General features: G+C 38.0%; 1 protein-coding gene across 1 annotated transcript in view; it reads right to left on the bottom strand.

Moving 5' to 3' along the window:
- Positions 1-19,737, bottom strand: part of Zc3h15 (zinc finger CCCH-type containing 15) — a 32,773-nt gene extending 13,036 nt beyond the window's left edge. The window contains exons 1-2 of the mRNA XM_076865718.2: positions 19,508-19,737; positions 4,197-4,298 (exon numbers count right to left, since the gene is read on the bottom strand). Coding sequence (XP_076721833.1) covers positions 4,197-4,298; positions 19,508-19,582 — 177 coding nt within the window. The 5' untranslated portion in view covers positions 19,583-19,737. The remainder of the gene's footprint in view (positions 1-4,196; positions 4,299-19,507) is intronic.
- Positions 19,738-20,843: the final 1,106 nt, after the last annotated feature.

Raw genomic sequence — 20,843 nt, forward strand, 5'->3', positions numbered from 1 at the left:
ATAGATAGAACTAGAGACCATTATGTTAAGCAAAATAAAGTAAGATGAAATCAGAAGGTCAAGGGTTTTATGGTTTCTCTCATATGTGGAAACTAGAGTGGAAAAGGAAAAGAAAGGTGGGAGTCTCATAAAAATCAAAGGGAGATCAGTATAGGAAAGAGATTATGGGATAGGAGGAGGGAAGTGCTGAGGAGTGATACTGGCCAAATTATATTGTTATAGTAAATCCTATCATTATGTGCAACTATAATGCACCAATAAAAAAAGGGTAAAGAAAAAAACAAGAAAGTATTCAAACCTATGTTCTGTTATTGTATATATGTATGAATATGTACTCAACTCCAAGGTTTACCATAAGGTTGTCCCTTAGTATCTGTGGGTATTGATTCCAGGTCCCATGCCCAGGATACCAAATCTGTGTTGTGTATTCTAGTTCCTTGAGCAAAAAGCCTGTGCTTGTTCAATACAGAGCCTCTTAGTTCTAATTAGGCAGTAGATGCCAGCAACAATATAACAATTGTTTTAAACATTTATGATCTGTAGTTGGTTGAATCTGACAATATAAACATCTGTATATGGAGGGCTGACTGTACATTTTTATTAAATCAGGTTAGCCGCTGGGAAGAGCAATAGATTTTGACTCTAGAATCAAGCTGAAAGACAGGTGAAAGCAAAGGGTTGAGAAATTGATTTGCAGACAGCATGACTGAGAGAATCTGGTTTCAGACAGAGGTTAACATCTCCCAAATATTTATTCTGATATTCTCTCATATGAAAAAAAATCTGTAAACACGAAAAATCTCTTCTTTCCCACATTTAAAAAGAAAGTACTTCCAGAAATTAAGGAAAAAGAGATAGGAGAGGTTAAATAAAAACAAAATCAACAAAGGCTCCAAAAACATACACTGGAGAAAAGATAGCCTATTCAACAAATGGTGTTCGGAAAAACTGAAATCCATATGCAGCAAAATGAAATTAAACTTCTATCTCGCACCCTGCACAAAACTCAACTCAAAGTGGATCAAGGATTTAGGCATTAGAACAGAGACCCTGAGCCTAACAGAAGAAAAAATTAGGCCCAAATCTTCATCATATTGGTTGGCTTAGGACCTGACTTCCTTAACAAGACTCCTAAAGTGCAAAAGTAAAATCAAGAATCAATGGGATGGAATGAAACTAAAAACCTTTTCAGCAAAGGAAAACAATAATGTGAAGAGAGAGTCTACAGAATGGGAGAAAATCTCTACCACACACACCTCCAAAACAGCACTAGTCTTCAGGATATATAAAGAACTCAAAAAACTTAACACCAAAAAACCAAATAACACAATCAATAAATGGGCTAAGGAACTGAACAGAAGAAGAAATATAATTGATCAGCAAACATGAAAAAGTGTTCATCATCTCTAGCAATTAGAGAAATGCAAATCAAAACTACTCTAAGATTTCATTTTACTCCAATCAGAATGGCAATTATCAAGATTACAAGCAATAAGTGTTAGTGAGGATGTGGGAAAAAAGGTACACTTTAACTTTGCTGGTGGGACTCCAAATTGGTGCAACCACTATGAAAAAAAGTGTGGAGATTCCTCAGAAAACTTGGAATGGAACCACCATTTGACCCAGTTATCCCACTCCTTGGCTTAAACCCAAAGGACTTAAGACTACAGTGACGCAGCCATATCAACATTTACAACAGCTTAACGCACAATAGCTAAACTATGAAACCAACCTAGGCAACCTTCAACAGATGAATGGATAAAGAAAATGTAGTATATATATGCACAACGGAATATTATTCAGCCTTAAAGAAGAATGAAATGATGGCATTTGCCAGTAAATGAATGGAGCTGGAGAATATATCATGCTAAGCAAAATAAGCCAAACCCAAAAAACCAAAGGCCCAATGTTTGCTCTGTTAAGTGGATGCACATCCATAATAGGACAGGGGGTACTGAAGAATGAAGGAACTCTGGATTGTGCATAGGTGAGTGAGGGGAGGAGAGGGGAGAGGGTGTGCAGATGGAAAGGACAGAGGAATGAGACAGACATTATTACCCTAAATACATGTATGATTACACTACTGGTGTGACTCTGCACACGTACAGCCAGAGGAAGAAGTTGTGCTTCATTTGTGTACAATGTGTCAAAATTCATTCTACTGTAATGTATAACTAATTAGAATAAAAAAAAAAAGAAAAATTTTTAAGGAATAAAGACTCCTATTTATAAATCTCAAGGAATGAAAGATCTAAGAACCTGAAGCAAAAGGGCTAAATCTGCTGGGCACAGTGGCAAATGCCTGTAATCCCAGTGGCTCAGGAAGCTGAGGCGGCCCTAAGCAACTCAGAGTAAGGCTCAATGTTTTTAATGAGTTCTCAATGAATAATGTAATTTTGAAATTTATAGAGAGGAATAAATAAACAAGAACAATGACAAGAACAAGGACAATGACAATAACAAAAGACAAAAAGAAAAAGCAGCATTCTGGGGAATGAACTGTCTTACAAGTTAGCAGCATATTATAAGTACACTAATAAAAAAAATCAGCATGATACTGATTTAGGTGCAGACAATTAGAGCACAAAAGAGAATACAGAAACACATCCTAATGTATCTGAGACTTTACTATGAATATATGTCAATAATGGTATTTTAATTCAGTAGGATGAATTATGCTGGCTATTAAAGAAAACAAATTCAAAAATATATAAAATATATTTCTTTGACAAATTGTTGACTGAAAATAATATAGGAAAAAAATTAGAAAAAGCATGTATAATCCAGAAGAAAGTGACAAATTTCAACCATATTTTTAAAAAAAGACATATACAATATAAAAATAAAACTGTTGTGCAACAAAATAGAACTAAAACATCACAAATTATCTGCAATATTGACAAAGGATATCCCTCACAAATTAACATAAAACAACCAAAAAAGAAAAACAACAAAATAAAGAATTTCAATAGGAAAGTCAAAAATGTGCATACCCTAATAACCAATAAACTTATGAAGATAATTTCCAGTAGTGAGGTAAATGATGTGAGATTATCACTTCATACATTTTATATTGGAAAACATTAAAAAGAATTTCAGTATCCATTATTTATGCACTGCAAATGAAAATGTGATATATTATATAGTCTCTATGAAAAGTGATCAGGCAAATTTATTAAAATTTGAAATCTATTCTCTTGATCTAGAAACAGAAAGTTTTTTAGTAGATAACTATGACACAGAAACAAAAAAACACAAACTCATGTAAGAACATGTGTTCAGGTAAGGACATATGTAAAAGGATCCTTCTTGTAGAAGTGTTCTTAGTGTCAGAAAGCTAGAAACAAAATGATCACTTAAAAATAGTGAAACAGATATAATATACCCATCCTGTAGAATAGTATGGGTCTATTGCAGCCATTATTAGAATAAGTTAGAGCTATATTAAAATGGCTTGGAGGTTATTTACATCCAAATTGATCAATGGTTCTGCAGATGTAAATAATCCTGACTTTAAGGCTGGTGTGATGGCTTTGGCTAACATCCTACAGATTCAACTTCAGATGATTACCAGGTAATGCTTAAGGCAATTCACATTTTGATTCAAGAGTGCCTAAGACAAGATGCAGTTGCTAAAGCAAATCAAACAAAAGAGGGCTTGCCTGTTGCTTTAGATAAAAATATTCTTGGCTTTGACACAGGAGACGCAGTTCTTAATGAAGTTGCCTAGATTCTGCAATTGCTGCATATAGAAGAACTCAGACAGCTATAGACAAAAATTAATGAAGTCATAGTAGCTGTTCTGGCAAATATTGCTGATCCAAAGCAGATCACAGACTAGTTAGAAGATGAACATTTTAGGCTTTTAGCTTCTTACTTACTTAGTACAATTGGGATACATGTAAACTTCCGGCATGTGTTTGGAAATCAAATGTCACCTTTTCAAGGGCGGAATCCTAAAATATTGACTATGTTCTAAAGGTTTAACACCATTGCTTTTTTCTTTAATAAAGTTTGGGAAAATGGAAAAAAATGGCTTATAGGAACATCCAAGAAGTATGACCGAAAAAGAAAGGAAAAACGAAAAAGAATTTAGGATTCCATTTTAAAACACAATTATAACATCAAATACCTTTATCAGGGTCAGATGCTAAATAATGTTACATCTGTTAAGAAAATAAATTCAAATTATTTACCTGACGTGGATTCTGCTGACCAAATTTAACTTGGTGAGTGACAGCCTTGATAAACTTCTGTTGCTTTGCGCCTTTCTTATTCTTCAGACCAAAAGTTTTGTCCTAAATGAGAAAAAACATAGAATTATCTCAGGAGTTCCTATTATTATTTTTCCACTGCTATCTAAAAATCATTCATTTACTAATTGATAAAAATACTGTTAATTGTGACATACAGACAAGTGAAACACTAAAATATAAAGCCAAGGCAATATATGACTTCAAAACATCACACCCAGATTCTTTATAAATACATACAATGATCATTAAATTTCCTACTATGATGTTTTATTCCACAGTGTATTTCAGAATTAAGTTTTATGGGATGTGTAGAGTTGTTATACTGGGGTAAGTTCTACAGTCAAGTTTAGGATAATAAATAGGATTCTTTATTCTTTTTTTTTTAAAATATTTACTTTTTAGTTGTAGTTGGACACAATATCTTTATTTATTTATTTTTATATGGTGCTGAGGATTGAACCCAGGGCCTTGCACGTGCTAGGCGAGTGCTCTACTGCTGAGCCAAAACCCCAGCCCCAGGATTTTTAATTCTTTTTGTTTTTCTTATTGTAGTGCTGGGGGTTGAATCAAGGACCTCAGACGCACTAGGTAAGGGCTCTACTACTGAGCTATAGCCCCAGTCCCAGATTCTTTCTCCCTCCTTTTTTTTTTTTTTTTTTTTAAGAGAGAGAGAGAGAGAGAGAGAGAGAGAGAGAGAGAGAGAGAGAGAGAGAATTTTTTAATATTTATTTTTTAGTTTTCGGTGGACACAACACCTTTATTTTATCTTTATGTGGTGCTGAGGATCAAACCCAGCGCCCCGCGCATGCCAGGAGAGCGCACTACCGCTTGAGCCACATCCCCAGCCCAACACCCCCTATTTTTTTAATTGATGCATTATAGTTGTACGCACTGATGAGACTTGTTTACATATCTGTACATGCACACGATACACAAAACATAATTTGGCCAATATCACTCCCAACATTTTCTCCTCTCTCCCCATGTCCCATACTTTGGGCCCTTTTCTCTACTGATTTCCCTCTGATTTTCATGAGATCCACCCCAATCTATTCTTTTTCTCTCTAGCTTCCATAGAAGGGAAAAACACATGACCCCAACCTTCTGAGTTTGACGTATTTCAATTAACATAATGGTCTCTAGTTCCATCCATTTTTCCTGAAAATGACATAATTCTTTTTTCTTTATCAGTCCCAGAGTCTTAATTATTAAGCACATGATATCTCAAGAGGCGTTAGCAGAGGAAATATAGTATGCAGCACTTTAAAATCTTAGTTTACCTCACAGTACTCTTTGCTAAAATGAAAATTGCCTAACTATAAAGTGACACTTTATCTGAATCTGGAATATTACTGATAAGAGCAGCTATCAATTATGGAATGCTTATTATGTGATAGGTACTAATGGTAAACCTTAGTTAGCTACTTGTAAGTATGCAGTACAAAAACATTCAGAAGCCACTGCATAAGTAGGTGCATATGTGTATACATCTTTGGGGGTTGCGGTGGGCTAAATGATGTTCCTCCAAAATTCATGTCCACCTGATCCTTAAATATGACTTAATGTGGAAACAAGTTTTTGCAGATGTAATAAGTCAAAATAAGGCCATACTAGATTAAGGTGAAAACTAATCAGATAACTTGTATCTTTATAAGATATAGGGGGGGAAAAGGCAATGTTAACACAACAGAGATTGGAGTGACAATTATAAGCTAAGGAAATGACAGATTGTTGGATGCCACCAGAAACTAGGAAGAGATAAGGAAGGATTCTTCCTTACAGAATGTTCTCTGTGAGAAAATAAGCCACCCAGATTTTGGTAATTAGTTATAGCACCCCCAAGAAACTAGCACAGTTTGACCCCAACATTAATAGCCAATATTGCAGGAAACCATCAAATACTGGTATCTGAAATCTTTTTTTGTTTTTTTTTTTTTTTTTTTTTGTATTCTCTGTTTTGGAAGGAGCTTCTGGCCTGGAGGTAAATTAATGTGGCTATAAGACCAGAGAAGAGAACTGGTAGAGGAAAATGTTTCTTTGAGTTTCCACAATTCCCTTAGTGGCCATTTTCCAGGCCCACATTTTTACTCCTCCTTTCAACTAGTCTATGCCTACAGTTCCAGAGCACAGAGGCCCCTAGACCTCTATTACCCATAGTATATATCTGTTTGTTGTACGGAGTCACCTTGCTGAGGCATAGTAGATAAGAACTATTAGTACTTCTAATACTCTTAATATAATTTTCAGCCTCTTGCCTTTTGCAGTACCTAGTGTCACCCACTATAGAGTTTTTCTACAATTTTGCATAGCAAATTCTTGCTTCTCAATGGTACACTCTAGGTGAGTACTCAGTCCTGACTGCTCTGCTCTACTAAATCAGTTACCTAGTCACCCATCCACTGCCATTTTTAACGTGTTGAGAATCAAGATTGTAGATGTTTCTTAATTTTAAAATGGAATTTGTAGTTTTCTTTCTCATTTTCTATCTTTTTATTCATACTATGTACCCAAACTTTGCTTTCCCTTTTTTTTTTTTTTTGTACTGGGGAGTGAATTCAGGGGGTGCTTAACCACCGAGTCACATACACAGCCCTTTTTTGTATTTCATTTAGAGACAGGGTCTCACTAAGTTACTTAGGGCCTTGATAAGTTCCTGAAGCTAGCCTTGAACTTGCAATCCTCCCTCCTCAGCCTCACAAGCCACTGGGATTACAGGCGTGTGCCACCATGCTCAGCCCTATATGAAGTTTTGATAGCCTATGTGTAAGAAAAAAAGGAAGCAGATACAAGCTAAAATTCTCTGCATCAAGTGTTTTACAAATGACGTCCCTTGTTTTTATACTGAAAGTTTAACACTGCATCCAATTTGAAGATGGTCAAGAGTTATAGTGATATACGGAGAAAGACAATCACAGTTCAGCAACCAAGTATGAAATGTCATGCCATTTTCTTTTTCTTTAAATAAAGGTAAGTTATTAGGACAGGAAAAGGAAACTCTAGGGAAAAATATCATCAGGCCAGGCACAGTGGCATATGCCTGTAATCCCTGAAACTGAGGAGATTTGAGGCAGGAGGACCACTAGTTCAAGGCCAGTCTCAGCAACAGAGCAAGGCCTTTTGCAAGACCCTCTTTCGGGGGGGGGGGGCGGGGGGTGAGAAGACTTTGGATGTAGCTCAGTGGTAAAGCGCCACTGAGCTCAATCCCCAGTACTGCCCTCCCCTACAAATGATCAGTATCAAAGTACAATATCTATAGATGCTTTGAAAGGGAACAGTAAAGGTGGGCTTCAATCCATGCCCTATATGCAATTATATAGAATAAGCAAGCAGCAAAATAGACACTGATATATGAAACTTGGAAAAGAAAAGAGTCCCTAAGGGGACCTGGCCTGCTACAAAGAAAAGTGCTGGGAGCCACAGCCAATTAATATGATGCATGGCATTTTTGATTGAAAGGTGATGCCAGCTAGCCATTGAGATGATATGATTATGTTAAAAATTACATTCATATGGATACCAGACTCCTGCTACGGGACTCCTGGAGAGTTCCCATTGGTTGGGAAAGTGCAGTAGGAGGGAATTCCGGGGAGGCGCTTGCGCTAGAGTTCCGGGAAGGAACCAGCAGAACGCCGCGTGGGTGGATCGGGAAGCTTCCCGGGCGGACGTGTTATTGGCGGTTCTTTCAAATAAAGTTTGTTCCTGTTTGAGTGGCTCGTGATCTTGTGCCCAGCCAGACAGCGGCAACTGGTGGCCCTGTACGGGGAGCGCCTGAAGCTTGGAGGTGAGTAAAATTGCTCGCCCCTGAGGGAAGGCGACAGAATGGGTGACCATTTCAAAAAACAATGTGTTCTTCTTTTGATTTATTTTGTTTTTGTTTCAAGCTGCCTATCCCTAGAATTTTCTCAGGCAAACTGGGAAAAATGGTTGGCTCAAGGCTTGAAGTTGTTTGGCCCGGAGAAAGAGAAAATTGATACAACTATTCTTTGCTCCGTTTTTGTTTCATTCTGTTTCGGCTTTGTTTTATGCTACCTTACTGGGTTGCGTTACCTTTATAGTAGATTAGAAACTAGTAAAAAACAAACCGAAAAACTGTTAAGTAAATTGTTAGAGGTCCAAACTGTGGTAGAAAACATGTCAGGTCAAGCAAAAGAGAAGGTCTCTCCAGCTAGTCAGACAGAGGAAAATTTGAAGAAAGAAAGCTTAGAGGAAAAACGACCATCAGTTGGGGAGTTACAACAGGAGGCTGCTACTAACTCCGTTCTATCACCAGAGGGCGTAAGAGCTGAGCGGCCCTCAATTCCTGTAGTTAATGCACAAAATCCTAAGGCAAGATCCCAAAGACTAGCATGCCCTGTACTTGAGCAGGCAGGAGGGCAACGAATTCATCGCGCTCTAGATTTCAAAACAGTAAAGCAATTAAAAGAGGCTGTAACAACCTATGGCCCGCAAGCACCCTTCACCATAAGCATGGTTGAATCTATTACCAACTTAGACATGACACCAGCAGATTGGGCTAACATGTGTCGATCTGTGCTAAATGGAGGACAATATTTGTTATGGAAGGTTGCCAATGAGGAATTCTGCATGGAGACAGCTAGGCGAAATACAGCAGCCGGTTACCCTCAAAGAAATCTGGAGATGTTGTTAGGAAAGGGACCTTATGAGGGTCAACGGCAACAAATTGAATATGATCCTGGTGTATACGCACAAATTGCTGCAGATGCAGTTAGGGCATGGAAAACTTTACAGGGGCATGGAGATTTACAAGGACAGTTATCTAAGGTAATACAAGGAACTAACGAACCTTACGCTGAATTTGTAGATAGGCTTATTCAGACAGCTTCTAGGATATTTGGAGATGTAGAACAAGCAATGCCATTTATAAAACAACTGGCTTATGACCAAGCAAATCGTTGCTGCAGAGAGGTCATTAGACCATGGAAACATGAAGATTTAAACACATATATTAAATTATGTAGAGACATTAATGAACAAGGACAAGTCTTAGCAGCAGTACAACAGGCTTTAGATGCCAGGCCAAAAACATGCTACAATTGTGATCAGACAGGACATTTTAAAAGGAATTGCCCCATAGGAGGAGGGTTTAACAAAGCTAGGTATCAAAGGAATAGAATACCAGGTATTTGCCCACGATGCCGTAGAGGGAGACATTGGGCTAATGAATGCCGTTCTCAAACCACCATAGAGGGCACTCCGTTATCAAAAAACGGACAAGGATCAAGTGTTTACCCACGATATCGTGGAGAAAGGCATCAGGCTCCATTGCCAAAAAACGGACTGGAGGGCCCAATGCTCCGGGGCCCAAAACCACAAATATACGGGGCAATGGAGGAACCCAGCAGCACCATCAAGGTAGTGCCCAGGACACATTATCCATTAAATCCCTCATCAGACAAACTAGAGGGAGCGCAGGGCTGGACATCTGCGCCTCCGCAAGAGCAGTACTAACTCCAGAGATGGGAATTCAAATCATTCCCACAGGAGTAAAAGGACCTCTTCCCCAAGGAACGGTAGGCTTATTATTGGGACGCAGTTCTTCCACACTAAAAGGACTTATGATAAGTCCCGGGGTAATTGATCCCGATTATGAAGGTGAAATAAAAATTATAGCTAGTTCTCCAAGAGGCATATCAGTTATCTCACCAGGGGATAGAATAGCACAGTTACTAATAATACCCAGCCTACATGATAAATTTTCTAGTCGTACTGTAGAAAGAGGTACCAGGGGATTGGGCTCCACAGGTGTAGATTGGGCTATGCTGTCTTTAAATTTAGATTCTCGCCCCATGCTAAAACTAAATATTCAAGGATACGACTTTAATGGGCTACTGGACACAGGTGCAGACCTTAGCATCATATCTAGTCAGGAATGGCCAAAACATTGGCCATTACAACAAGCCACTCAAACGCTTCGAGGCCTAGGAGTGGCTACTAATCCCCATAGAAGTGCAATGGTATTAGATTGGAAGGATCCTGAAGGATGTGAGGGAACTATACAGCCATATGTATTGGATCATCTTCCTATAAATTTATGGGGACGAGATGTCCTAGATCAATTAGGTTTAACGTTAACAAATAACATCAATCCTAATGCGCCCACTACTAGGGCTAAACAAGGTTTTAAAAAAGAAAAAAGATTAGGAAAACAAGGACAAAATATAGCAGCACCAATTCAAATAGATCAAGGAACAGACAGACATGGGTTGGATTTTCAGAAAGGGCCACTGAGACAATAAAAATTACTTGGAAATCAGAAAGACCAGTGTGGGTTCCTCAGTGGCCCCTGACTAAAGAAAAGATACAAGTAGCCCATGATCTGGTTAAACAACAATTAGCGAAAGGACATATACAACCTTCCATATCTCCCCATAATACTCCCATTTTTGTTATTAAAAAGAAATCTGGTAAATGGAGATTATTACAAGATTTAAGAGCCATTAATAATGAGATGGTTATTATGGGACCTGCTCAATCAGGGATTCCCCAATTGTCTGCTTTACCAAAAACCTGGTATGTTTTAGCTATAGATATTAAAGATTGTTTTTTTTCAATTCCTATTCATCCTGAGGATAGTCCACATTTTGCATTTACTATCCCTGCACTAAATCATGAAGGTCCTGATCAGAGATATGAATGGAAAGTACTCCCTCAGGGGATGGCTAATAGTCCAACTATGTGTCAAATTTATGTTAACAAAGCAATCCAACCACTTAGAAATCAAAATCCTGAACTACAAATATTTCACTATATGGATGATGTATTATTGGCACATAAAGATAAAAACATATTGCTGGAATGTTATGCCACACTTACAAACTTATTAAAAAATTATAATCTAGAGATAGCAATAGATAAAGTACAATTAAATCTTCCAATTAATTATCTAGGAGTCCTGTTATCCTCAACCATGGTCCGTCCACCAAAAATTCAAATACGAGTAGATCAACTCAAATCACTTAATGACTTTCAAAAGTTATTGGGAGACATAAATTGGATAAGGCCTTATCTAGGCATACCAACAGGAGAGCTAGGACCTTTATTTGATATCCTAAAAGGTCCATCAGATCCAAATTCACCCCGCATGCTAACGCCTGAAGCAAGAAAGGCATTAAAAATCATTGAAACATATATGGAAAATATGCACTTGGATAGAATTGATATAAGTTTGCCTTTATTATTTATTGTACTACCAACAAAAAATATTCCTACAGGAGTATTTTGGCAAGAAGGTCCATTATTGTGGATACATTTATCTTATTCTCCTAATACTATTCTTACTAGATATCCTGAGGCTGTAGGACAATTAATACTCAAAGGAATAAAAGCAGCAAAGGGAGTGTTTGGGATTTCTCCCAATAAAATTATTACTCCATATACTATGGATCAAATTGATGAGTTAGCCAATGAGTTAAATACTTGGGCAATAATCATGTGTAAATCTAATGTTTCATTTGATAATCACTTGCCATCTAATCCTTTGTTGTCTTTTTGGTCTAAGCATCCTGTAGTTTTTCCAAAAATGACAAGAAAGACCCCTATCATGAATGCTCCAAATATATTCACTGATGGGTCAAATAATGGTACAGCAGCAGTAGTTACCCCTGATCAAACTTTTACATTTTTAGTACCCAAACAATCAGCTCAAAAGGTAGAGCTTAATGCAGTATTACAAGCTTTTATGATGTTTAAAGATTCCGTATTTAATTTATTTTCTGATAGTCAATATGTAGTTAATGCTATAGTATCCCTTGAAGATGCAGGTAGGATTTCCCCTTCTTCTACTGTTTTCTCTTTGTTTTCCACTATACAAAGTCTAATCTGGGACAGAAAAGATCCATTCTTTATAGGACATATCAGGGCACATACAGGATTGCCTGGAGCCCTTAGTTTGGGCAATGAATTAGCAGATAAATCTACACATGACATACATATTTTCTCCACAATAGAAGAAGCTATAAATTTTCATAAAAGGTTTCATGTCAATGCTAATACTTTACAAAAACGTTTTAAAATAACTAAAGAACAAGCCAGACATATAATAAAACAATGTCAAAATTGTGTGACATTTTTACCACAAGTTAATCTTGGAGTCAATCCTAGAGGACTGATACCTAACCATATTTGGCAGATGGACGTCACACACTTGCCAGAATTTGGAAAATTAAAATATTTGCATGTTACAGTTGATACTTCTTCTGGATTTTTGATGGGCTCCCTTCATGCCGGAGAAAAAACTAAAGATGTTATAGCTCATTGCTTACAAAATTTTGCCACTGTGGGCGTTCCAAAACAGTTAAAAACAGATAACGGTCCCGGTTATGCTTCTACCTCTTTTAAACAATTCTGCTCATCATTTGGCATTACTCACATAACAGGAATTCCATACAATCCACAGGGACAAGGCATAGTTGAAAGAGCTCATCAAACTATTAAAATGTACTTATTAAAACAAAAGGAGGGAATTGGAAAGGGGTATATATCCCCCAAAGATAAACTTAAAATAACCCTCTTTACTCTAAACTTTTTAAATTTGGATTCATCAGGACTTAGTGCTGCGGAAAGGCATATGTATCCAAAAAATGTGCATAAGCCTAAAGTTCTTTGGAAAGATATTCTAACAGGACAATGGAAAGGTCCTGACCCAGTAATTGTCTGGAGTCGGGGCTCTGTTTGCGTGTTTCCACAGGGAGAACAGCAGCCGATTTGGATTCCAGAAAGACTAACTAAAACGATTTCTACAGATCAAAAAGAAGATAATTTGACTCAAATCCATAACAGCTGATATCCAGAACTCCAGCTTGGCCATTCTTACATCTGCGACTGATTAACCAGGATGCTTTTTTCAATATCTATTTTATTATTGCATTTTTCCATATCATAGGTTCTATTTTATTTTTGAGCTCATACAGACCTAGGTTGATGTTTTTCTGATCAGTTTTATTTTTTAACTGTGGAGTTTTTAACATTGCAATGGAGATTTCACCTAGGTGAAACTACAAGGCCTTTACTATTGTCTTATGTGTTGTATGTTATATGTGCACACTTCTGTTTTGTGTTATGTGTCTATATGTGCGTATGTCCATAGATCATATATGAGGAGTGCTCAAAAAAAAAAAAAAAAAAAAAAATGGATCCAAGTACTTTTTATTATTCACGTAATTTTAATGGTTTAATTTAAATTGGGTAAACAGCTGTTAAAAATTATTTTAATATGTGTACAAATAAGCAGGTTAACAAATCTGTTTGTTTATTTTCATCTTTCCTTTTCATTATATTTAATAATTCTGTTCAAGATAATATAAATTGTTCTAAAAAAAAAAAAAAAAATGTTTTCTTAGTACCTGTTAAAATGTTACATTTTTTTTTCTTTTTCTCTTTAACATCATTGTCAGAATTCTTATTTTTCATCCCAGTGCCGGTGAAGACAAAGATGAAACCAAACTACAACTTCTTCGATAATTATCACAACAAACTGTATAAACTGATATATCAATGATCTTGGGAGGAAATGGACATATTGATAGATTCCTCCACTTTGAACTGCTTACAAAACTTGCCTGGACTATGTATCACTTGTATGCACTGTGATCTATCCGTTGATACAACAAATTATGGTAATGCTGGCGTATCTTTGCTGATGTGTCACCAGTGATGCAATTTTCCCTAGGAGTCGTCAATTGATGTGGTGTTGTGGCATTTCTGTATCCTCCTCCCTTCTACTAGTGATGGTCTAATTTTGGGGGCCAACAGAGGTGAGGCAAAGAACCTCACCCCCCCACTGGCACCAAGGCCAAATCTGGGGGCCAACAGAGGTGAGGCAAAGAACCTCACCCCCCCACTGGTGCATAGGCCTATCCACAATTATGGCTATTTGCTGGACCGGTAGTCAGTGACGGGTATGATCCAATTGCAATGGTATCAACCTAAGACAGGAGGCTGACGCCTAAAGGTCAGTTTTCCAATGACGGGTAAGAACCATATGTTGAATTGGACAAACCTAACAGGCACGGTCCCTAGCCACATTACTTGCTTCTTAATTAAACAGAAGGGGGGAGATGCTGGGAGCCACAGCCAATTAATATGATGCATGGCATTTTTGATTGAAAGGTGATGCCAGCTAGCCATTGAGATGATATGATTATGTTAAAAATTACATTCATATGGATACCGGACTCCTGCTACGGGACTCCTGGAGAGTTCCCATTGGTTGGGAAAGTGCAGTAGGAGGGAATTCCGGGGAGGCGCTTGCGCTAGAGTTCCGGGAAGGAACCAGCAGAACGCCGCGTGGGTGGATCGGGAAGCTTCCCGGGCGGACGTGTTATTGGCGGTTCTTTCAAATAAAGTTTGTTCCTGTTTGAGTGGCTCGTGATCTTGTGCCCAGCCAGACAGCGGCAGAAAAGTACACATGGAAAAGTTTCTGGTAGAGGTGCATAAGTTCCAGAACTCTATGCCCCCCAAAAAAGAAGTTTTCAGGTTTAATTACACTGCTTTAGCACATAATTAACCAGTCTAAAGAGATAATGAATGACTTGCATTTTGAAAGTCTCTAATTAGAGTTCAGAAATTGGATTTTCTTAACTCAGTGACAGACTGCCTGAATCCCAATCCCAAATAGAGATGGGCCAACAATTACCCTCTTTGCCATAGTTTTCTTAATAGAAAAGTGGATCTTTTTTGAACCTTTTAAAAGTTAAGGTTCACAAAGGAGAAGATGTATAGCATAGTGATTGACAATAAGGACTTACGTCAAATTTCCTGGTTTGAATCCTAATTCTGTTTCTTGCCATTTTAGTTACTTCAAGCAGGTTACTTAACCTTTGTGCTTGTTTCCTTTACTATAAAAATGGTAGTAATATTTATTTCATTGAGAGAATTAAAGGAGTTATATACAAGCTACATGTGGTTTGTATGTTTCCTTTCTCCTTTCTCCAAAACACTGAGAACTGTATCTAGGCCTGTAAGTGTTAACTATGAGGTGACCTTTGATGTTAGTCCCAAGTTATATTTGACTTTAAGCAAAGTCCTTCCTCTTTCCACCATAAAACAATTATGCACTTCCAAGAGAAATGTGGTTAAGTTGTAGGGCAGGTTGATATGCAACAAGTTTTCCATATAGCACTCTGTAAGTCTGGAATACCAACAGAACTCCTTGAAAATAGGATGTTTATAATTTGGACTACTTCAATAAAGCTTTTTTCTTGAACACAGAACAGAATCTTATCCAAAGACTAGCCTGGATTTTGGAGTGGGGGAACACGAGGTAGGAAAAGAAGGTTATGGTGAATCCCAAATCAGGTTAAAATGAAACTTGAGAAACAGTGGCCCTCATTGGATTAGTAAGGTTTCAAAAGTGAGGCTTTAGAGAAGAAACAGTACATGTTTGTTTCAGTAGATGACTTGGAAACCAAGTATGAACAAGTTTAGAAAACAAGCCATAAGGGAGCCAGCATTCCCTCTATTCCTTAAAAAAAGTAATGGAATTTGAAAAAAAGGAAGCAAGGAAAGAGTGGGTCAACAGTGAATACTGTTCAAGATAACCAGGTTCTATTGCTTGGAATACTAAGGTAAGCAGAGGCTGGCATAGTTTTAAATCATTCCTTCAACCCTACCCAGGCACTATCTAATGTATTTTGTTGTTCATATATGCAAAGGATATTCTGTAATTTATTAATCTAGCTTCAAGTAATCACTAGTTAATCTCAACTAAAGTTCTTCATTAATTTCTTTTTCTTCATTCTTCACACACATAGATCCCATTTCCACAGGTCTCTATCACTATTTCTTTGCTGCTATAGTCCTTAAGTAAACATTCTCTCCCTATTTTTCCTTTGGTACTGGGGAACTGAACTTAGAGATGCTTTATGCTGAGCTATATCCTCAGCCCTTTTAATTTTTCAAATTTTATTTTTTAGTACTGGGGATTAAACCCAAGGCACTAAAACCACTGAGCCACATCCCCAGTACTTTTTATATTTTATTTAGAGACAGGATCTTGCTAAGTTGTTTATGCCTTGCTAAGTTGCTAAGGCTGGTTTTAAACTTGTGATCCTCCTGCTTCAACCTCCAAGCTGCTGGGATTACAGTTGTGTACCACTGTACCTGGCCTAATCTTTTAAATTCTGAGACAGGGTCTTGCTAAATTGCCAGCCTTAAACCTGCGATTCACTGGGACTACAGGTATGCACTGGCTTTTACATGAACATTCTTTATTCACTTGCCTTAAACACTCTTTCCAGAATCAATCTTTCTATTGTTCAAAGCTGAATTTATTATTACATTTTAGCTGGAAGAAAACACATGGTATATACCATTTGGGACCAATATGTGAATGGCTAATAGAACTATAAGCCTCTTTGGTATACTGATTTCAGAAAGAAAATAACTATTCATACAACGAATTCATAAATTTTGAGTAGTTTACAAGAGAGAAAGAAAAAAAATAGTCAATATAAAAAAATATTTCCAGTGGGCAAGAAATAAGCATCTATAGACAGTGAAAGTTAGTCTGCAATAATTTCCCTAACTAGCTCTTATTTGTACGTAATATAGTATTAATAAGACCTTTCATCTATAGGATATACATGCTATAAGGTGGATACTTTTCATGTAGTGTACTCTGAGCCGCAGGCCCCCTTTTCCCACAAAACTGTTGAAAAATCACATGGTCTACTAACTATTTGTTTATCATCTCATTTAGCTTGGAGAATAGTAGTTTGGATAGGTCATGTATGTAACTTGTCCAAAATTACAGAGCTAGGAATTTGAAATATAAGACACAAAACCCAGGTCTATAGGACTCCAAAGTTAGTGCTCCTTTCACTAAATTATGCTACTTCTCAGGCTATAATATGGCTTAGTAATAAAGCACGTGCCTAGTATGCACAAATTCTTTCAATCCCCAGTACCATAAAACACACAAAAAATAGGAAAAAAAATCAACTCTCTACCTTTCATGCATCTTTTTACTTCCTTTACTTAATTCTCGAAAGTTGCATGTTGTTGCTTTTCTGCAGTAAGCAGCTACACTGTTGGCAGTTGTACCAATATAAATACAGAAGAGGGGACAGGTAGGTAAAACAACCATTTAAAGTCTATTCAAAAGTACCTCTAAAGGAGCAGAGGGTGTAGTTAGCTCAGTTGAAGACTGCAAGCTTAGCATGGGTAAGACTGGGTTCAAATCTCAGAACCCCCTCCCCACCCCAAACTGCTGAAAATCACATTCTACTTAATTATTCATTTGACTGATTTAGAATTTCAGGTCATAGTAGTATAAATCGGACATAACTTTCCTGTGTTCATATATAAATATACCACCATTCCACATCATGTACAAGAATTGGATCCTAATTAGAATGTTATAGCTGTGTGTGTGTGTGTGTGTTTATGAAATCTTTCAAGTTTTAGATGTTAGCAACTATTTAAAAATTAAACAGTATGTGCAGAAAACAAACAAGTGTATCTTACCTTAATTTATATGGTTAGGTAATAAAAACACTTTCCAGCTGAAATTTTACAAATCCATACAAAAACTAATAATGTAGCATTCTAGATGAAACTGATGGGAAACTGAGAGCTAAGCTTGCTCTATCTCTCCATATGCACTTACAGTCATGGAGATATGCTAGGGCTTTAGGAGAGTTACACATAAAACCAAACCAAACTATTAGGATTTTTTTGGTCAGTAAATATAGTTGCCTTTTTGCATTTTTCTTTGGTGATATCTTCACTAATGAAACCTTAAAAATAACCCTGTTGGCTGGAGTTATAGCTCTGTGACAGGCTCAAGTTCCTGGGTTCAATTCCCAGCACCAAAACAAATCAAAATCAAGCCACCTTGTTACAAGTTGAATGGAGCCATAACATACTGTTTATCAATCTTAGAGTTGATGGTATCCTCTCAATAACTTCCATGTACAATTCCTTAAAAATATTTTACCAATTAAAAATAAAACATTTATGTATGTAATGTTAAAAATATAAACAGTAAATATATATGTACTTAAAACTCTATAATGTATGAAGTGTATCTTAAATTTTCACATAACATTTATTATCATATGGGAGTTTTACTTTGTATCATGGTTTACTGGTTAACTCATTAACTTCATCTCAGGAAAGAAAACCTACATGTAACATCCCTAAATGTCCTTGTTTACAAAGCACTGAGTATTATTAAATTATGGTCCCCAGAGATTTACCTAGTGCTATATCACTTCCTGACAATTTAAAGAGTACAGGTTCTACTCCAGGGGAGAAACTTAGCCAAGGTTATTGTAATTCTTCACAAGCATTTCACTTAAATCCCCAGACTAAAAATTACATGAAAATTGACCAAGTTCTGATTATATTTGTACAACAAAACCATAAGGAGTCTGACTGCTTTCAAGGCCATGATAACCGAACATTAAGAAAGAAATACCTCATTGGGGTTATATAATATTTTTATGGAATGCTAACTACTGATCATTATCTTAAGGAAACTGGTACTGTCGTTGAAAAACAGGTGTACAACACTTAAGAACGTCAATAACGTTTTTCGGCCATTAAAGGGCTACAGGCTCAATGCACCAAACATATATACATACGTATACACGCATACATATACATATAAATTGGGGCATGGTGTTTAATACACCTAATGACATAAGCCTAACCTCTCTTAATGAGTTTTTCTATTTAATTCAAATTGTATATATCAAGTGCGATGTATGAGATGCTGGGCTGTGATCTAAAAGAAACCTGCATTCTTCTGGGAAAGTTCACAGGTGGATCAAAACAGACACCAAGTTGTAATTTGCTGGCTCGAAAAAAATCAACCGCACAACCCCTCGGTGGTGGGTAAAGAAATAAGAACACAAAGGCCTGTCATGAGTTGGCCTTCCAGAAAGACTGACCAGAGTCCGTTCGGCGTACGTCTTTAAACAACTCTAGAAACGTCTGCGATTCTCAGACTAGCAAAGGACAAAACCCATGGGTCACTTCACACCCGGTGGATGAAGGAGGGAGGACGGGTGTGCGGAGAAGTAAAGCCCAGGTGTGGGGGCGCCAGAAGCGTCACTATAGCAATGAGAGGCAGCGAGCGTCACGAGCGGCTTGCGAAGGGGCAGTGGGCCCTGGAGCCGAAGGCACGGACACGTGGCCCCACAAGACGCGAGCAGGAGCCCCGGGAAGCGGTGAGCCTGCTTCCCGGAGGGCTCGCGGCGTGAGTGGGGGAGGGGGTGGCTACTCACCTCGATAATCTTCTCCTTCTTTTTCTGCTCCGCCTTTTTGCTGCCCCCGGCCTGAGCCTGTTTCTTGGGGGGCATTGCGGAGACAGGTGTAACTGGCCAGACTTAAGTGGGGATGGATACCCTCGGAGACCTGGCACCACGGCAGAAGGAGGAAGACGCGGCCGCCTTCGCCGCCGCAGCGCACGGAAAGCGAGTAGCTCATTCGCCGCCGAAACGCGGCCTTTGCGACAGGTCGGTGTCGCAGAGCATTGTGGGTAGCGAGGAGCTGCGCCCGGAAGCGAAGCGGCGCTTGCGCTTTTGCCGCTTGTGGCCTGGAGCGGGCAAGGCGGGACGTGGGAAAATGTTTATGCGTCACACGTGACACTGGTCCTTTTCTAGGTTGTGGCTGCGGGAGGATGAAGATGAGCAAGAGGGCTGGGTTCCTGCGTATCAGTGCTCCCTCCGCGCGCCGTCTTTCTTTGACGTTGAGGACTCATTCATCCTCGCTTTGGGTGTCCGCATCCTGAGCCATCACCGAGTGCCCGCAGCAATTCGGGGCTGCTGGGTGCGCAAGTTTACCCAGTTACCTTCTTGTACTTTGGCAGGGATAGGGCTGGACAGCTCCAGGATAGCGGCGCCTTCAGATTTCAGAGAAGAATTATGAAGAAATGGAAAAACTTTCCTGTCATTTGAAGAGTGCCAGGGATGGTGTCCCAGTGAATGGGGCACTTGGACTCCTTTGAAGTACCGTAATTTAGTTATTTTCAGACTCTAGGAAAATGCCTAAGCGATTCCTAAAACTCCTTTATAATGTGAAAGTTAAAAAAAAAAAATCCTACTAAGAGCCAAATTTACTGGGTAAATTCAGAAATTACTTGGTACATTGCACACATTATTTCATCTTATTATTACAACTACACTGAGGTAGGAATTGTTACTGTTCCCATTTTATAGATGAAGCACAAAAAGGAAAAGAATACCCAAAGTTATGTTAACATCTAAGCCAGGGAGTAACCGGCTGTATGACTTAAAAGCTTAAGTGTCTGTCAACTAACAATGCAAAAGTAGGTCTTTTTGAAAAGGTGCTTAATGAATGGGGTTCTTCAAGATTTGTACAAATCAAGACTTTTTTCTTTGAGGTAAGGTCTCACTAAATTGCTGAGACTGGTCTTGAACTTGAGATTCTTTTGTCTCAGCCTGTGAATCTCTGGAATTAAAGGTGTGCATCACCAACCAACTTAAAATATTATCTTTTTAAATAACATTTTAAAATTATTGATGGACCTTTATTTATTAATTTGTATGTGGTGCTAAGAGTCAAATAAACCCAGTGCCTCACACATGCTAGGCCAGCGCT

Source organism: Callospermophilus lateralis, chromosome 9 (genome assembly GCF_048772815.1).
Source record: "Callospermophilus lateralis isolate mCalLat2 chromosome 9, mCalLat2.hap1, whole genome shotgun sequence".
NCBI classification, from domain to species: domain Eukaryota; kingdom Metazoa; phylum Chordata; class Mammalia; order Rodentia; family Sciuridae; genus Callospermophilus; species Callospermophilus lateralis.